We start from the raw sequence: 18,092 nt of genomic DNA, 5'->3' as shown, positions 1-18,092 counted from the left end.
CTGCAGTGGAGGTGGTCTTCTGATTTTTACATCCAATGTTTAATTTTATGAACCTGGTCTTAATGTGGTCAATTATAGTTTTTGATGTGTAGATGGAGAATGAATGGGACACGATGGCTCAGTGGTTAAAGATGCTGGAGCTTGTCAGCTGGAAAGCTGACAGTCCCTGTTCAAAACCCGAGTGCAATGCGATGAGGCGAGTTCCCATTACTTGTCCCAGCTCCTGCCCACCTAGCAGTTTGAAATCATGCCAATGCAAATAGATAAATAGGTACCACTTCGGTGGGAAGGGAACAGCGTTCTGTGCACCACAGCATATAGTCAGGGTAGCCACGTTATCATGGAAGTGTCTTCAGATGAACGCTGGCTCCCTTGGCCAAGAAGTGGAGATGATGGAGCACTTGTCTAGAACTCTTTAAGGCAACTGTGTCTCCTGGGATTGAGTGGCTGTCAAACTACAGTTGGGATTAGTAACTCGGTTTTGAAGTGAAGTGAAGTGGTCACAAAATGAAACCGCAACTGTCTTTATTTCAGCTTTCCTTCACTTTACAGACCTGAAAAGGTTGTAATGTGAGGATTGGTCATAAAATTACTTTTTCATCACCACTGTTAACTGTAACTGATGACTAAAGAAGACAGGTGCTGAATGAGGACTACCTGTGCATATTTCCAAGACATCATGGAGAGAGAGAGAGAGAGAGAAAAAAATAAATTCATCATGAACAGCAGTAAATGCTTCTTCTTTAAACAGTACTTACATTTTTGCTAAGAATTGCCTTCAGATACCTAACATTTTACCATCCTGGTATGTGGGCTGCTTCTCTGCATAACCTTCACTCTCTGTATAATACTTAAATTTTTTTAAAAAATGATAAAAGAAGGAGCACTATATTTTACACTGGGCACCAACATTATCCCAACGTTTCTCAACTTACTTCTCAGAAACAAGCCGTGTCTTGCAGAAACATGAGGATAACACATTGCGGCACAGTATTGTTTTACCAGCAACTTGTCTCAATGCTTCCTGACAAAGAGAGTAACAGAGATTTTTGCTAAAAAAAAAATCTCCTAAGTATAGAGGGTGCTCTGTTTCGTAGGGGATAGTGTTGCACAAATCCTCACCAAGCAGATGTGTTGGACTAAATAACATGTTTTACTGGGCCTATGTGGGCTCTGAGCAGCAATTAACTAACAATATTATTCCCAAACTGTTCTGATTTCCTCTTCACACTCCTGAATAGAAATGCTGCGTAACTGGAAACAGGCTTGCAAGCCCGACTTGATTGAAAACACGAGGAGAAAAGCACATGCCAAAAGGAAACGGGTAAGGAAAACGCAGCGTCCCTTCCTTGCATCTTTCAGACAATATTCAAAACAATGGGAAACGTTCTCTGAACAGTCCGGCAGTCCCAGTCTGAGCTCAAAGATAATTTTTGAACTTTGCTCTTTATTTCGATAAATCTGCAGTTAAGATGGCCAAGCACCGAAAACATTTGCCGGAAACAGGAAACATCAGAGAATTCTTCATGTGTGTCACAGATTTTTTTTATTCATTATTTTTTCTCTAAACTGAAGTATAACCTGACCTCGGGAGGACCTTAATGTTTATAGGCCAAAGGGAATAATTACCCAAAGTGAAAACAACTCAGTCAAAAGCAAGAACAGCCCAAGCAGGCGGCATATTGCCTTAAAACAGACAGAAATCTGACTGGTGCATGCTGGATGCTGACGTGTTTCATCGCTTTGCATCAGTTGCAAGGTATAAATGGATATTCAAGGCTATCGTATTTAATTTAATTAATTTAATTTAATATTTGCATTTGTATACCGCCCTTTCCCTGAGGACTCAGGGCGGTTTACAGGGAATTAAAAATCAAAACATACAAAAGTTAAAACCAATTAAAAAGCATTAAATTCACCCTGTACATTAAAACCCCAGTTAAAATTTTCTCCTCAGCCTGGGCCCGAGAGCTCAAAGAGCCAGGTCTTCAGGCCCCGGCGGAATGATCGGAGGTCGGGAGCAGTCCTCAACTCTACCGGCAGCTGGTTCCAGAGGGCAGGCGCTCCCACTGAGAAGGCCCTATCCCTGGGTGTCACCCGCCGGCAATCTCTCACCGGCGGAACCCTGAGCAGACCCTCCCTGTGAGAGCGCACTGGGCGAAGGGCGTTTGATGCCGGCAGCAGGTGTTCCCTCAAATAACCCGGACCCAGGCCATGTAGGGCTTTATAGGTGATAACCAGCACCTTGAATTTCACCCGGAGGGCAACCGGAAGCCAATGCAGCTCGCGGAGTAGAGGTGTTACATGGGAGTATCGGGAGACCCCCATTACAACTCGCGCGGCCGCATTCTGCACCAGTTGAAGCCTCCGAGTGGTCTTCAAGGGCAGCCCCATGTAGAGACTGGGGGAGATGCCATCTTTTCACACAATATTATCTTCAGAATACAAGCAGATAGTTTTAAATGTCCTGCCTCGGGACGCAGGGTGGCTTGGGTTCGAGCTAAGGAATTCTACTACGCTCTTCTTCCAGCAAGCATAATAAATACTTTTGATTTAAAATTGCATCTGTAACAGACCATCTAGTATTAGGTGGATGAAAACTAGGCCACTGTTGTGCATGGGAAGAATCTTCTGGCTGCATAGTAATTTTAAGGAAGTCATTCTATCCAGCTCTAAGTGAGAAAAAAGAGCAGGTAGCAAATCCCACTGACAAGTTTTTATTTAGATAGTTATTGATTAAGAAGTCAGTTGCCATTGATTTGCCTTTACTTCTCTGTTCCATGTTCCACGTATAAAAAGGTTCCCCCGCACATGCGTGCTAGTCGTTTCCGACTCTAGGGGCCGATGCTCATCTCCGTTTCAAAGCCGAAGAGCCAGCGCTTGTCCGAGGACGTCTCCGTGGTCATGTGGCCGGCATGACTAGACGCCAAAGGCGCACGGAACGCTGTTACCTTCCCACCGTAGTGGTCCCTATTTTTCTACTTTCATTTTTACGTGCTTTTGAACTGCTAGGTTGGCAGAAGCTGGGATGAGTAACAGGCGCTCACTCTGTTACGTGGCACTTGGGATTCGACCCGCCAAACTGCCGACCTTCTGATTGACAAGCTCAGCGTCCTAACCCACTGAGCCACCGCGTGCCTGTAAATAGGAGTAAATAAAAGTATACATAATAAAGCGTCCCACAAGAGAAAAGTACTAAAAAAGCCATGCACAGTAATTTTCAAATGATGTATATTGTGGCATGCAAGAAGCAGAGAAAAAGTAAGAGAAATCCTGCATTGTTACTGAACATGACTATAGTTAACGTGTACAGTGGAAACACATTGTTCATAGTTTAATGATGCAGACATGATTATCATACTTCTAGTAAACTAACTGTAGTATCTTTCCATAGTTCTACTTATATTCCAATTATATTAAGAACAGAAAATGGCACTGAATTGTCAAAATAAACTATTAGGGAATTGCAATAAATGGATTCCAAATAGTTTTTCAATTAATTCAACTATTTTGGAACTATGAAAGATGGCAAGCCAGTCTATTAACCAGAGGCCATTTTCAGTCAGCCATTTTTGTGGACTGAACTGGTAGTAATAAAAAAAAGAGATTGAATGAAAATAAAGATGAACTTCGTTAAGCTGATTTGAGATTTGCAACTGTAGATGGCAACAGAGCACATGGTACTTTAGAATCCATAATTAAAAGCAATGTTCTGATGAACTTGTGACCTTTTTTCCCCCAATAACATATACAAAGGTACACAGGCATGATTGTATTCTTACTTCTAGGTGAGAAACAATGAAAGTGGAGGAAGGTGTCATTTAAAGAATAAATCTGAATGCAAACTTAAATTTCCGAGCTGCAAAGCATATCTCAGCTTGCCAGCTGGCAGAACACCTAAAGAAAATAGAACGTATTCATCTGAGACATGGAAAACCTCTAAAATCCTTCAAGAGCACTTGGTAGCCATGTATTAACTTTATGAAATCAAGATAAAATATCAGCAATACACTGTAGAGGTTTCTCAGTGTTGTTATTCATGAGCAGCTTTAGTTTAACATTTGACCGCATTTATTTCATTTTTAAGAGCAATATCTTTATAGAAATTTTTCAAAACATGCAAGAAATGGGAAAGGAGAAACTTGAGGAGGAACAGCCATCTTCAGAAACTTCAAAATATGAAAAAGATCAAGATTTTAAAACTCTTTCTCCCGTAATCTTTTGACCTCAGTCTGGCGATAGATGCCCTAGTAAAAAGCCCTTTAATGTAGTCACATCCTATGTCATTTTAGCAGTTCCGCCACCACAAACCCAAATCATGCTTTTTAAAAAAAATTAGAAGTTGATAACTTGAAATCACAAAGCAGGGTAGGAAATTAACAAAAAAAAACAACAGGAATATGACAATTCCATTCACTGTTATGCAGAGCAACTGCTATCAACCGTCCAAAAATACAGAGTTAACAATTGGTAAGCCTACATTGCTAGCTGGTGATCAGCCAGAATTCAGAACTCTGCTTGAGGGGCAGAATATATTTTAGAAGAGAATATCTGTAGCTGAACTGTGGAATCCTTGGTGCTCTCTGAACTTGATAGTTTTCTTATGGACATTTCATTACCCAACTAGGTAACATCTTCAGTGCTAGAAGGGAGTGGGGATTGCTTTCTGTTTATATACAATGGCTTACCCTGAGCATCCTAGACCAGGAGTCCACAACCCCTGGCCCGTGGACCATACCAGGCCATGGCATGCCAGCAACCGGTCCGCACAAACAAGCTAAGCCCCATCCATGGGATGCAGGCAGCACACAAAACCACACCCCATAACCGGTCCCTGGTGCCCAAAAGGTTGGGGACCTCTATCCTAGACCAAACAAATCCCAAAAAAACTGTGGAATTCCTGGGAGTCTGGTACTCAAACAAATCAGCCATCGTCAGGCACATAAAAATATCGATATTAATAATAATAATAATAATAATAATAATAATAATAATAATAATAATAATAATAATAATAATAATAATAATAATTTATATACCGCCCTTCTCCCGAGGGACTCAGGGCGGTGTACAGGGCAAATACAATAAAAATACAATATACAAAAGTTAAAAAGGAATTAAATAGTGCAGCCCAATAACAATAAAAATAATACAATTAATATTAATATTAATTAATTAATATTAATATTATTCTTGGAGACAACAAGTCTGGCTTAGTCAGTGACCATATACCACTCAAAAGAGACAATCAAAAAGCTAAGAAGAAAACAAAAAACCCAAAACATCTCTTCCATAGCAATCAACATCCAGATAAGCAGGGATTAATACCAGAATTAATAGCAGACCCAATCAAGGAACTACCAGTTCAGATGAACAATCAACGAGTAAACAACAGCCTAATCAAGGAAACACCATGAAAGCACCAAGCAACACTAACAGGACAAACACAAAGAGAATAAACCCCTCTCCCTTCCAGGACAGATGATGTTACCTAGTTAGGTAACGAAACGTCTGCAAGAAAACAATGAAGCTCAGAGAACACCAAGGACTCCAAAGAACATAATTTATCCGGCAGGAAAGGGAAGGGAATAATATGTCACGCCCAAATTTCTTTCTCCACTAAATTATTTCCAATATTTGGCCAACTTCCTCTGCACCGCAACTGACAGCTTGTTCTCCTACCCGTAAGAAAAAGACCCCTTCTTTCCATTTTTTTTCCTACTTCCATTCTCTTTATTTTCTGCTCCATCTCTGCATTTATTTTGGAAAAGCAAAGCTGACATTTTTTGGAGGAACAATACCGGGGAACTACTCCATCCTTGGTGGAGGAGTGGGCTAATGCCTCCTTAAGTAACACCAGCTGCCTGCAATTAGTGCAGGTTCGAGTCCCACCAGGCTCAAGGTTGACTCAGCCTTCCATCCTTCCGAGGTAGGTAAAATGAGGACCCAGATTGTTGGGGGCAATAAGCTGACTTTGTAAAAATGCCGCTGGGGGGGGCGAAAGCCCTAATAAGTAGGCATATACATAGAATGAAGGCTTTTGCTAAGCACATTGATTTGTGCTTCTTAGATTGTAAGCCGCCCTGAGTCTTCGGAGAAGGGTAGAATATAAATGGGATTAAAAATAAAAAATAAAAAAAAATCTTATACGGCATTGCATTCTAAATGCAGCCTCAGATGCCTGGTGGCTACTGCAGACTGGACTGGCTTGAAGAACAAGGAAGTTACCTCTAACCTGGTAGAGGTAGAAACCACCTGCCCTGTGATTCTTTGTCAGACAGAGGCATCAAGATAAATCCTCTGCAATCTTAAATCATGTTGAATCTCTAGGTAAATTAGCAATTTAGCTAAACTGGCAAATTAGCAATTGAGATGTTAAAGAACATGCAAATTACCTTGTTGTCTCCATTCAAAGGTTTCCTAACTCTCAGATTTGCGTAGTGTGAGTAATGTTAACCTGGGAGCAGAAGATCGGAAACTAGGCACGGTACACAACTTTCTCCCCCTCTTGAAGGACCACAATCAGGTGCAATTAGAGCCAAAGAAAGAGCAATCAACAATCACTTTCCTTTTGCGGTATTTTTAAAAATTATTCTCCCCCCCCCCAATTTGGTTCTCCCAGATGCTTTGAACCAAAATACCCAGCTTTACTGGCTAAAGGGTGGGGTGACAAAAGTCCAGCATATTTTTTAAAAAAAAATGGGATTGGAAAATGAAAAACTGGTAGCAGCACAGAGTAATTAATTCCCATTACAACAGTATGAACATAGGGAGGCTAATAAGTTACATTTCTTTCATTTGTGAAGATTAGAAAGGCAGGCCTGTTGCTATAAAATGGAGTTGCTATATAGGATGCTAATTAATGCCATATGTTTTGTGTAAATTACTATAACAGATGTATTCCTTGAAGTGAAAAGGAGAAAAGGTATTTCAGTTTTGCCCCAAAAGTATATATACGACTTAAAGAACAAAGCCATTTAGTGATCTTACCAAATATACCACAATTGTCATTTCTTGCTGTTTTCTTAACATATATTTACTCTCTACAGAAATAAGCTAATCACTGCACTGTGGAGTGGTGTTGTCATAATTTCCAGGGAGAAGCGCCAATGGCTGAATTTCGATAGAGTAAGAAAAATATTTAGGCCAGCATTCAGTGACCTTCTATACAGTATAGAACGAGCTGCACACAGCTTTGCCTGACTCACTTCCTAATGTTATCCGGATGTTCTGGATTTTTTTTAAAAAAAATGCTTTAACCTCTTTTGAATATCTCTGCCAAGGTCATTTTCCTCACTTTCTGCAAAGGGGAAAGTGGCTAATGGTATGACAATGTATCCAAAGGGCACATTTGCAAGAAAAAGTCCACAGTTCAATAATAATGAATGACTGTGATTGGCATCAAAGTTTGAAGGCCTTAAACCTTGAGGAGGTTTCTAATAATCATTGTTAACTTGGGGACGGAGTGCATTTGAGTGATTCCTGACTCCTGGCAACTGCCTGAGCAAGTCCCTGGAAGATTCTTGGATATGTTTTGGGAATGGTTTGCTATGTCGCCTTCTACTAGGGCAGGGGTAGGCAACCTTGGCTCTTTTATGACTCGTGGACTTCAACTCCCAGAATTCCTGAGCCAGCATGGGGGAAACTTTGGCCTCTTCATGACTTGTGGACTTCAACCCCCAGAATTCCTGAGCCAACATGGGGGAATTATTGCCCCTTCATGACATGTGGACTTCAATTCCCAGAATTCCTGACCCAACAGGGGGAACTATGGCCCCTTCATGACTTGGGGACTTCAACTCCCAGAATTCCTGAGCTAGCGTGGCTCAACCTGGAAACTCCCTTTCCCCTCAGCATGGCTGTCTCAGGAATTCTGGGAGTTGAAGTCCACGAGTCATAAAAGAGCCAAGGTTGCCTACCCCTGTACCAGGAGCTGCCCAAAATCACGCAGCTGGCTACATGTTCAGGGCAGGACTAGAAATCTTCATTCCCCAATTTCTAGCCAGGTGCATTTAACCATTACACCAAATTGGCTATCCATTGTTGACTAAGTATTGCCAATTGGTGTGTCTAGAAAAGTTTCAGACTAAATTCCCATTAGTCTGACTTAAGAGAATGGAAGGGTTTTTAACCAGTAGGCGCTAGGTTGCCTTCCCCGTGTGGACAATACTGAGAACAATAACAACAATATCTGATTCATTATGAGAGTCTTTAATATTCTTTTAATGCTCTGACAAGTGAACGCAGGAGTTTTAATTTTATTTTTTGGAGGTGTGGGGAGGGACCCAAATGTTGACATACACATCTGTTGAGTACTTGCAGATGAGCAAGCTTGTTGCAAGCTTCAACCATCCCTAGAGCATTCAGATATATTTACTTCCAACTTCAGTGTTTGGGGTCACTGCATTTCCCAGCACATATAGATGCAATGATGAATTATTAGAATCTCAGAGAAATACTTTCAGCAGTTTTTCCGCAGGAGAAGAAGCCAAGAGTTTCCATTCTCAAACCAACAGAGACTTGTAATTCCACGTCTGCCAATTAACGTCTCATTATTTCTTGGGTTTATTGGACAGGTGGAATGCAAACCATGCAGGCTGCTCCAGCAAGTTGTCAAAATACATAGAAGAGAGCATTTGAAATTAACTCCTCAAGAGGATTTCCAGTCTGCAACATTTTTGTAGTCATGTGTATAAAATAGTTTTCAAATGGCACTCTGATGAGCAAGCTAATTAAGTACATAAAGAATGGTCATCAGTTAGAAAGATTATAGCTGACTTGGAAAAAGTATTTAAAGAATGCTCCACAACAGTTCTTCATAAAACAAGAGAAAAGGTCCCAGCCTACTATTCCTCAGGTTGTTGTTGTTGTTGTTTTTGTACTATTGACTTGGATGAAAACACCACGAAAGCTTGAACTAGATCCCTCAACAATGAAAAATGATCAACCACTCTTCCAAAGCTATCAATGAAAAGCTTTGTGTAACGTTTCTCCAACACCTCAGACCACCAGCAAAATTGACAAGAAGCAGTCTTCAAAACAAGGGAAGATGAAGGAGGACGACAATCAGGTAGATTAATTAAAAAGTTTAGTCTTCTACAGATTTAAGCTAATGGGAAGATATCCAATGGAAGGTCCCCACAAGACAAGAGGAGAAGGAAGTTCATGCTGTATCATCCAAGCCAAGATATACCTGGATACTGTCAACAAAATATGTCTGGTACACTTTAAAAAGAGAGTAAGAGATCAGAGAACACAGAGACAATGTATATACTGTAGTATGAACAGAAAGGAGGCAGAGCCCCAAGGAGCACACATGGTGTGACAGGATGTGGGAAAGACTGGCCATAGGAATGGATAGATAAGGGACAGCATAGCCTTCAGCTATAAAAGAGATGAGAAAAGGGGGAAAGTTCCAGGCTCCATTTTGGTTGTAAGCCAAGGACTGCCCATACTTTTCAGACTTACAAGATTCTGTCAATGCAGCTTTACAATAAAGTAGAATTAGCTCATCTGGTTGTAACTCCTATCTGGTTTACCTCACAGGGCCAATACATAGGTACTGTAATACGAAGGGCTAAGAGAAAGCCTTTCAACTGGCTTATAAAAATTACAAATAATCTAATAGGTACTAATTACATATAAACCTGGCTTAAGCTATTTCAAGAAGAAATGCCAACACAGATGCTTTACGGAATTCAGTTACTCCCTTACTTCGAGCACGGTACTCCGTGCCTTGTGGTATGCCCATAATACAACTGTACATTTTGAGGTAGGCATGGTGAACCATAGAAGGTAGAGACAGGGTAACTACATTTAATCATAGTTCTAAAGCTGTTCTGTTACCCTATGGGGGTAGCTTCCTCAACCCTCAATGATGGTTTTCAATTCACATGGGAGAAGACATTGATCTTGAAAATTAATATTCCTAGGGGTTTTTTTTTCTGTCTAACCTATACCTTTTCAGGCATTAAAGGTTTGCAGTTATTCTGCAACAGCAAATTATAGCCAATGAGTGGCGGTGACTTAACTAGGTACCTAATCAATTATTCAAAGAAAATCCAAAATTTACAATAGTACCCAGCAGTGTAACACTTACACACTATGAGCCTGAATCTCACCCGGAGGGCAACTGGGAGCCAATGCAGCCCCCACCACAATTTTAAAGCTATAAGAATAAATAAAATTTTAGAATTAGAAGAGCACAACGCTTTCAAGAACATTAACAGCATTACTGATGTCTACAAAAGTTTTTTTTCATATAGTCTGATCAAGCATTCTTTATAGTGCTTAGTTTTCCATGAATTTTGAGAGAAGCCCAAAATACTTCAGCTCACAGGGTTGTGTTCTTAAACTACTCTATTTTTTTTAAAAAAAAATCAATTCTTAAGCAACAGCATGTTAATATGCCATAATTATATAACAAAAAATTGCAGTATGAAGGAAAAATAAAATGAAAATTGTTATCTTCTCCACAAATTATCACAACAACCAAGTAGTCAGACAACAGCAACGAAATTAGAGATGATGAGCTAGCCGTGAGAACAGAACTTTTGAACCCACAGAAATAATGGTATCTTTGTGATATGAATGAGAAGGGTGAAGAAATCGGATATCTGGGATCACATCACTATTTAGCTCTGAAATATGCCTGTGACTAAGGCCTGCCGTGTCCTCAAGCTAGAGAGAGAGGGGGGGAGGGAGGGAGGGAGGAAGAGAGAGAGAGAGAGAGAGATGGAGAGAGAGAGACTTGAAAAGTTTAAATTAGAATCAGCTTTTAAGATACTTTCACCGTTTCAGGCAAAAAACAGTTTTCCCTCAAGCATGTTATAGGTACTTTCTCAAATTCAGTTCATTACACTAACTCAAGAATTAAAGATAAGAAACGTTATAATAATTCAACACTATCAAGAATCACCTCCTTCCCAAAAGAAAACACAACTTGTTTAAAAGTAATGCACCGTCATTATCCTTTTAATATTATGTATCACATAAAAAGGAACTCAGTGGGTTTGGCTATTTAATTTTTTTCATTTGTATGTACCAAAATACAAGACTTTTTTTTTTACGCTTATGTCCAACCTTTTCTCCATGGAATGCAGACCTTTTAAATCTACACTAGCCCTTTGAAGTAAGAAATGAATTTAAAATGCACTAAATGAATTTAACATTGTCATTGCCCAAGATTAACTGGTTAGCTTCTTAGGATGGGATTTATTTATTTATTTATTTATTAGATTTATATACCGCCCTTCTCCCAAAGGACTCGGGGCGGTGTACAGGGCAATTAAAACATGGCATACAAAGTTAAAAATAAATTAAATTAAATTTAGCCCCAAACCAAGTAAATCAAATTCTAAAATTTAAAATCCAAATCCCTCAGTCCAGGCCGGCAAGCTCAAATAATCAGGTTTTCAGGTCACGGCGAAAAGAGCGAAGGTCGGGAGCCATCCGGAGCTCAACGGGGTGCTGGTTCCAGAGGGCAGGCGCGCCCACAGAAAATGCTCTCCCCCTGGGGGCCGCCAGCCGGCACTCCCTGACCGACGGCACCCTGAGGAGGCCCTCTCTGTGGGAGTGCACAGGACGATGGGAAGTTGACGCCAGCAGAAGGTGCTCCCGTAAGTAATCCGGACCCATGTCAGTTAGGGCTTTGTAGGTCATCGCCAGCACTTTGAATCTCACCCGGAGGGCAACTGGGAGCCAATGCAGCTCGCGGAGAAGAGGTGTTACATGGGAGTATCGGGAGACCCCCATCAGAACTCGCGTGGCCGCATTCTGCACCAGCTGGAGCCTCTGAGTGGTCCTCAAGGGCAGCCCCATGTAAAGAGCATTGCAGTAGTCTATTCGAGAGGTCACGAGCGCATGAGTGACTGTACGTAGGGCATCTCGGTCCAGATAGGGCCGCAACTGGCACACCAGGCGAACCTGGGCAAAAGCCCTCCTGGTCACAGCTCCTATGTGATCTTCCAAACTGAGCTGTGAGTCAAAGAGGACGTCCAAGTTGCGAGCCCTATCTATGGGGGGTAACACCTCACCCCCCCATAGTTAAAGATGGAATAGGCTGGATTACCCAAGATGCCGGTATGTACAACCACTCGGTCTTATCGGGATTAAGCCAAAGCCTGTTCCTCCCCATCCAGACCCAAACCGCCTCCAGGCAACGAGACATCACGTCGAGGGGATCACTGGGTTGATTTGGGGTGGAGATGAAAAGCTGGGTATCATCAGCATATTGATGATACCCCACCCCAAAACCACGAATGATCTCACCCAGCGGCTTCATATAGATGTTGAACGGGAGGGGCAAGAGGACTGACCCCTGAGGAACTCCGCAAACGAGAGGCTTCGAGGCCGACCTCTGCCCTCCTGCCAACACCGACTGTGAACGACCCAGGAGGTAGGAGGAGAACCACTGTAAAACAGTGCCACCCACTCCCAACCCCCTGAGGCGCCACAGTAAGATACCATGGTCGATGGTATCAAAAGCCACTGAGAGGTCTAATAGGACTAGGGCAGAGGAACAACCCCTGTCCCGAGCCCACCAGAGATCATTCACCAGCGCGACCAATTGGGTGACATGTATTTTTATTTCTACGAAGGGGGTTCTATAAAATACTACTTAATTTACAAGTGCTTTTAATTTTATTATCTCTATTCATGTCTTAAAATGCATTAAGCCTGGAATTAAGGACAAACCCACAGATATGTCAGAAGATGTTTGATTCTTGTTTTCTGCCCTCCAAACTGGAAACTGATTATCCAGTTTTTAATTCTTCACTCTCTTCTACAAATATTCAAATACAGTCCCATATTCCTTTCACAATAGTGGCAATCTTTTAATTTTCAATCATATAACATAAATCGCACACTGTGATTTGTTCCTATTTAGCATGGTAATGCTATCATCTCATATGACTAAAAATTCTTTTTTTCCTCAGTATACATCAGCATATACCTCACTTGCCACAGGCCTGTTCAAACTGCATGAATCCTTCACATTCCTCTCCCACACTTTAAACGGAAGAGACAGAAAAAAAGGAATATATTGATGTCCAATACAGTTTGAAAAAAATGTACGGTAGTTAAAGACTTTTAAGTTTTGATGTCTTCTTCAACTCCACTCAACACTAAATGGTGATAATTGGTGGAGAAGTTTTAAAAGTGTGAAAAAAGGATAGACAGCATTCCCATTTGGAACTTTTGAATAAGGTTATTAGATTCTGGCTTGGGAAGATTTTCAAAAATATTTGGTCCTTTTATTGGGAGAATCTGCTAGGCAGAGTAACGTTCTTAGAAGATGCATATTAATATCTGAATTCAGTATACGAGGAGACATTTAGATAAGGAATTGGTGCACTTCTACCCTGAAGATTTATTTAAGTTTCCAAGATTTCCTGTGTACTTCTAAGTCTGATACTCTGTTTTCATCAGGTAAAAGTTATAGGTTTTCCTATCCACTCATGTCTCATTCTAGGGCGCAGTACTCATCTCCGTTTTTTGGCTGAGAGAGCCCGCACTCTCCAAAGACATTTTCCACACTCATGTGACCAGCATGGCTATACACCAAAGGCACATGGAACACTGGTACCTTCCTTCCAAAGTGGTACCTATTTATTTACTCACATTTGCATGCTTTTGAACTGCTAGCTAGGCAGGAGTTGAGGCAAAGCACGGGAACTCACCCCGTTGCGCGGTCTCGACAAACTTAACATCTTTAATACTGAGCCATTGTGTCCACTTTTTTCATCAGGAGAAATGCATAAATTTTCCGTTGCATAGGTACTGCCAGTTTGAAAATTAAACATAACTTTAATTGTTACTGCAAGGTAACCATTAAAGCAGGCTTGCCCTTGCTATTATTTCAATTAGCTTCTCTTCCTGACCAATAAATCTGCAGAAGGCATTTTTGAGATAAGAGGAAGAAGAAAGTTCAGGCTCCATGTTAGGTTTGAATGCAGGAGAATTATGTGAGAATCAGAGTGTCTGACCAGGTTGGGTATTTTTTTTTAATCAGTCTGCCTGTGAGACGAGTTGATGCCTTTGTAGGGGACGTTACAGAGCCCCAAAGCATAGGGGCTTTGGCAGAAACTCGTTCACAAATAGCTGCTGAAATAATGCATCAACTCTGGCCACCTCCCAGTTGTTCCAGTGCCCCAAGCAATCCGATCTGGGTACCAGTGCCAAAGCAATTAGTGTTTCCATTAACAACAGAGATACGCAGCAAGAGAAACATGGCTTTAATGACAAAGGAAGAACTAGAACTCACAGTCTCCCAGTTTCTAACCTGGTGCCTAAACCACTAGACCAGGGGTAGGCAACCTTGGCTTTTTTATGACTCGTGGACTTCAACTCCCAGAATTCCTGAGCCAGCAGCATGGCTCAGCTTGGAAACCTCTCCCTTTCCCCTCAGCATGGCTGGCTCAGGAATTCTGGGAGTTGAAGTCCACGAGTCATAAAAGAGCCAAGGTTGCCTACCCCTGCACTAGACCAAATTGACTCCTGGTGAAAATACTTTAGTAAGGAGGAGAGAAATGTGCTGAGTCATCAAGTCAATTATATTCTTAAATTTCATTATCTCCCCTGGTACGATTAGACTTCTTGGAGATCAGTCAACTCCATGGCTGTAACATGTCCTGAAGTAATTTTTCAGCATGCAGTAGATGTTGTTGAACAGGATCACCATTCCAAGAATTATCTGCCTTGCTTGGATGAATGACACTTGGCAGCCCCAGTTCCACACCCCGTGCCAAAACCTTGTCAATAATGCTGTAATCCGTGCAAAAAACAGCAAACAACCCCACGTTAGCTGTAAAAGATGACTTCTTCTATGAAAAGCTTGATAAAAGAAATACAGCCAGGGAGACGAAGAAGCTGAATTATCCCAGCACACAGAAAAGATGAGAGAAGGAACCAAGGGAAAGAAAATATCCAGTGTTATAAACTCCACATCCATTTGACTCTGGAAACACGCCCAAGTCTGGAGAGCCCTTACGGACTCGTTTGGTTTGAGTGCTATTTTTCAAATCAGCTCACTCTGGCGCAAAGTGGGGGAATCAAATTATTAATTCAAGATTATTCTTACCGTTCTTTTGTTTGCTAACACTCAAACGATCACTTAACCAGTCAGGAGAAACGATCATTTTAAGTGGGTTTAATCGTTTCCCACGGACAATGTTAATACAAGACTGCATCCACAGGTATGTGTGGATATAGAGATAGGTGACAGACAAGAGATATATTTCCTCTGTTCAATTGTGTCTGAGTCTCCGAGACACCCTGGGCAAGATCCCTGCAGTTTTCCTGGCCAGTTTTTCAGTTGTGGCTTGCCACTGCCTTCTTTCTAGGGCTGAGAGAAAGGACCTGGCCACAGCTGGCCTAAGTGATTTTGGAACCAAACACACATACAACCAAACTCAAGTGAAGTCTTACTGTAACTGACTCAGCTCTAGCGAGTCAAACTGCATGAATGCTAACATGTTCTCTGGGCGTCCAAACTAAACATTTTGCTTTGCATCCCACATGAAAATCACAAGCATTCTAAAGCCTTCCGGAGGCAACAGACCTTTTTTTTTTTCATAAACATCAGCTGCTGTACAAGTCAGATCCCTAACAAAATGCTGGAGAATAATGGCCCTCTTCAGTATCCCAGCCAGTCAACGTCTTTCAAAATAATCCATTCACTTCACCGCCAGCCCACAAAGGCAAGAGTCTCTAGAGACGGACGGAGCTGGCCCTCTCGTTTGCTGAACACTCGTTTTCTTGTCGATGTGGCTTCTTCGTGCATAATTAATCTGCGAAATCCATCACCGCAGGATGAGGTTGTAGCCACTAACCTGACCCCACCTTTGCAGACAGTCTGTCAAAGCAAAAACATCCAAGGGAGGGGATTGTGTTTGATACGATGTGTTCAGGGGAGGAGAATTCAGATTCAGGCATCTATCCACGCCGTGCCGATGCTTGGTTCTCATTATTACAGACTTTTTAGAATAAACAATGCCTGAAGATTCTTTGAAGTGTTTCATTAGTCGGAACCATGACATCGTCTTTGACTTATGATCACAATTGGGACCAGAATTTCCATCTCTAAGCAAGAGTGAGTGGCACCCGATTTTTCTGCCACAGCTGCTAAGCGAATCGCTGCACTTGTAGGTGAATCAGATAGTCATTAAGCGAACCCAGCTTCCCCCTTTGACTTTGCTTGTCAGAAAGGGGCTAGGACCGTCACAAATGGTGATCGCACAATCCCAGGATGCTGCAACTATCATAAATATAGGCCTGTTTCCAAATCCCTGAATTTTGATCATATCACCATGGGGAAGCTGTGGCTCTCACAGGCATGATGACTGTATATAAGGTCACATCATCTGGTCACTAAACAAAACGATTTTAAATCAAGGATTACATGTAAAAGGAAATGACTAAATCCATGCAGAACTAGGGAATTGAGGGCAATTACTCATGAAAGCAATTACTATAATTACTTAGCAATTACTATTGCTAAGCACATTGTGCTTTAGATTGTAAGCCACCCTGAGTCTTCGGAGAAGGGCGGGATATAAATGGGATTAAAATAAATAAATAAATAAATAAATAAAATGAAAGGTCCATGTTATCTTGAGGGGAGATAATATGCCTCCCAATGCTTGCTGCAGGAACAATGGCAGGAGAGGAATATATCTAGATCTCCTGCTTCTGAGCAACCAGGGGGAAAAATGCTGGGCTCAGAAAGCAGTCCTATCCTTCAGTTCTTAAGATGGTGTCATTTTGTCTTTTTAAAAAATCTGTATGTCAGCTGCCACCTTATGCTGCTATGTGGTAACAGACTGCCATGAACTGTGCGGAAGGGGAATGAAGGCGGGAATGTTTGGGGAATCAAAAGTAAGTTCTGTATCTCCTTGAGACGCTGCCTCAAGGTCTCCCAAAAGTTGGAAGGAGGAGGGGGACGCATACCAAACTGCACTTGGATTGACTGTTATGAAAACGTCTTGCCAGAACCTGACTGGTTACCGTAGGGTGGGAAATGAGAGACAGTTAAGGGAGGAAAAAGTAGAACTTAAGGATTTGGGCACACAATTTTCAGTTTTGGGTTTGTACTACTGCAATACGCTTGATTTCTAATGAACTATACCTTTCTCAACAAATGGAGCTAAGGGTCGTTTCTATTTAGAGGTTTAGGTTGTGTGGTAGGTCCGACACTATACAAGGATTAGTACTCACCCTTGAACTGCTAATTAATTGCAGAGATGGCAATCGTGAGAAAGCAGTGATAGTTCTATTTTCATTTCTCAGGTATTTCTATCAGCCCTCATCAAATTCACTTTTAAAACAATACCACACAGGTGAAAAAAGTTTTACCTCTCCATGTCTTAAAGGAGTAATGTGTCCTCTTGATACTCCCATGCGGAATAGAGTTTCTGTGGCCTGCAGACAAAAAAGAGAGAATATATGAAAGAAAATATTCTGCTTTTTGAAGTTACATTCACAATACGGCGGAATTCAAAGGGATTTCCTCTTTTAACACATGCTTTGGTAAAAATCCTTACTATTCATACTATTATAATATTTTATACCATGCTTACATAATACTTGACAAAAGGAGGACTTTTGGACGATATTCTGTGTCATGGTTCCGATAGATGAGACCAGTAGAAATAAGAACTCTGAGGCAATTGCTTTCCTCAAGGAACACATTTAATGGCTACATAGTATCGGCACGAACAAAGGTGAAACCAAGACTCAAAGTTACCCCCCCCCAAGGTTACATGGAAACAAGTTGAATTTCCTACCCCTGCAATATGTCATAAATCACAATCCCCAATTAATTACTTTGGAGGGCTTTCTAATGGAAGCTCCAGTCTGCCAAAATTGAGGCAGCTTGACCTTGGTTCCCACAGTAAAGTTATTTTTATGGCTATACTAGAAAAATGCATCTCCCCCCCTCCCATTGCTGTGGCAACTGAAAACAAAGTGAAGATGGCTGCAGCCAGAATCATTTGAAGGTTGACATTCTGCTTTGTTTATATGACAGATTAGACAGCAAAAGGGTTGTTAAAGCATAAAAATTCAAGACAATCCATATACCTACAAAAATG

At 41.4% G+C, this 18,092-nt stretch overlaps 1 protein-coding gene across 1 annotated transcript in view; it reads right to left on the bottom strand.

Annotated features, from left to right (window-relative positions):
* Window positions 1-18,092, bottom strand: part of TMEM135 (transmembrane protein 135) — a 172,237-nt gene that overhangs the window by 93,055 nt on the left and 61,090 nt on the right. The window contains exon 5 of the mRNA XM_081327589.1: window positions 17,356-17,421. Within this exon, the coding sequence (XP_081183715.1) occupies window positions 17,356-17,421 (66 nt within the window). The remainder of the gene's footprint in view (window positions 1-17,355; window positions 17,422-18,092) is intronic.

Source organism: Vipera berus, assembly GCF_964194415.1.
Source record: "Vipera berus genome assembly, chromosome: 4".
Lineage (NCBI taxonomy): Eukaryota > Metazoa > Chordata > Lepidosauria > Squamata > Viperidae > Vipera > Vipera berus.
This window is presented reverse-complemented; position numbering and strand designations above follow the sequence as displayed.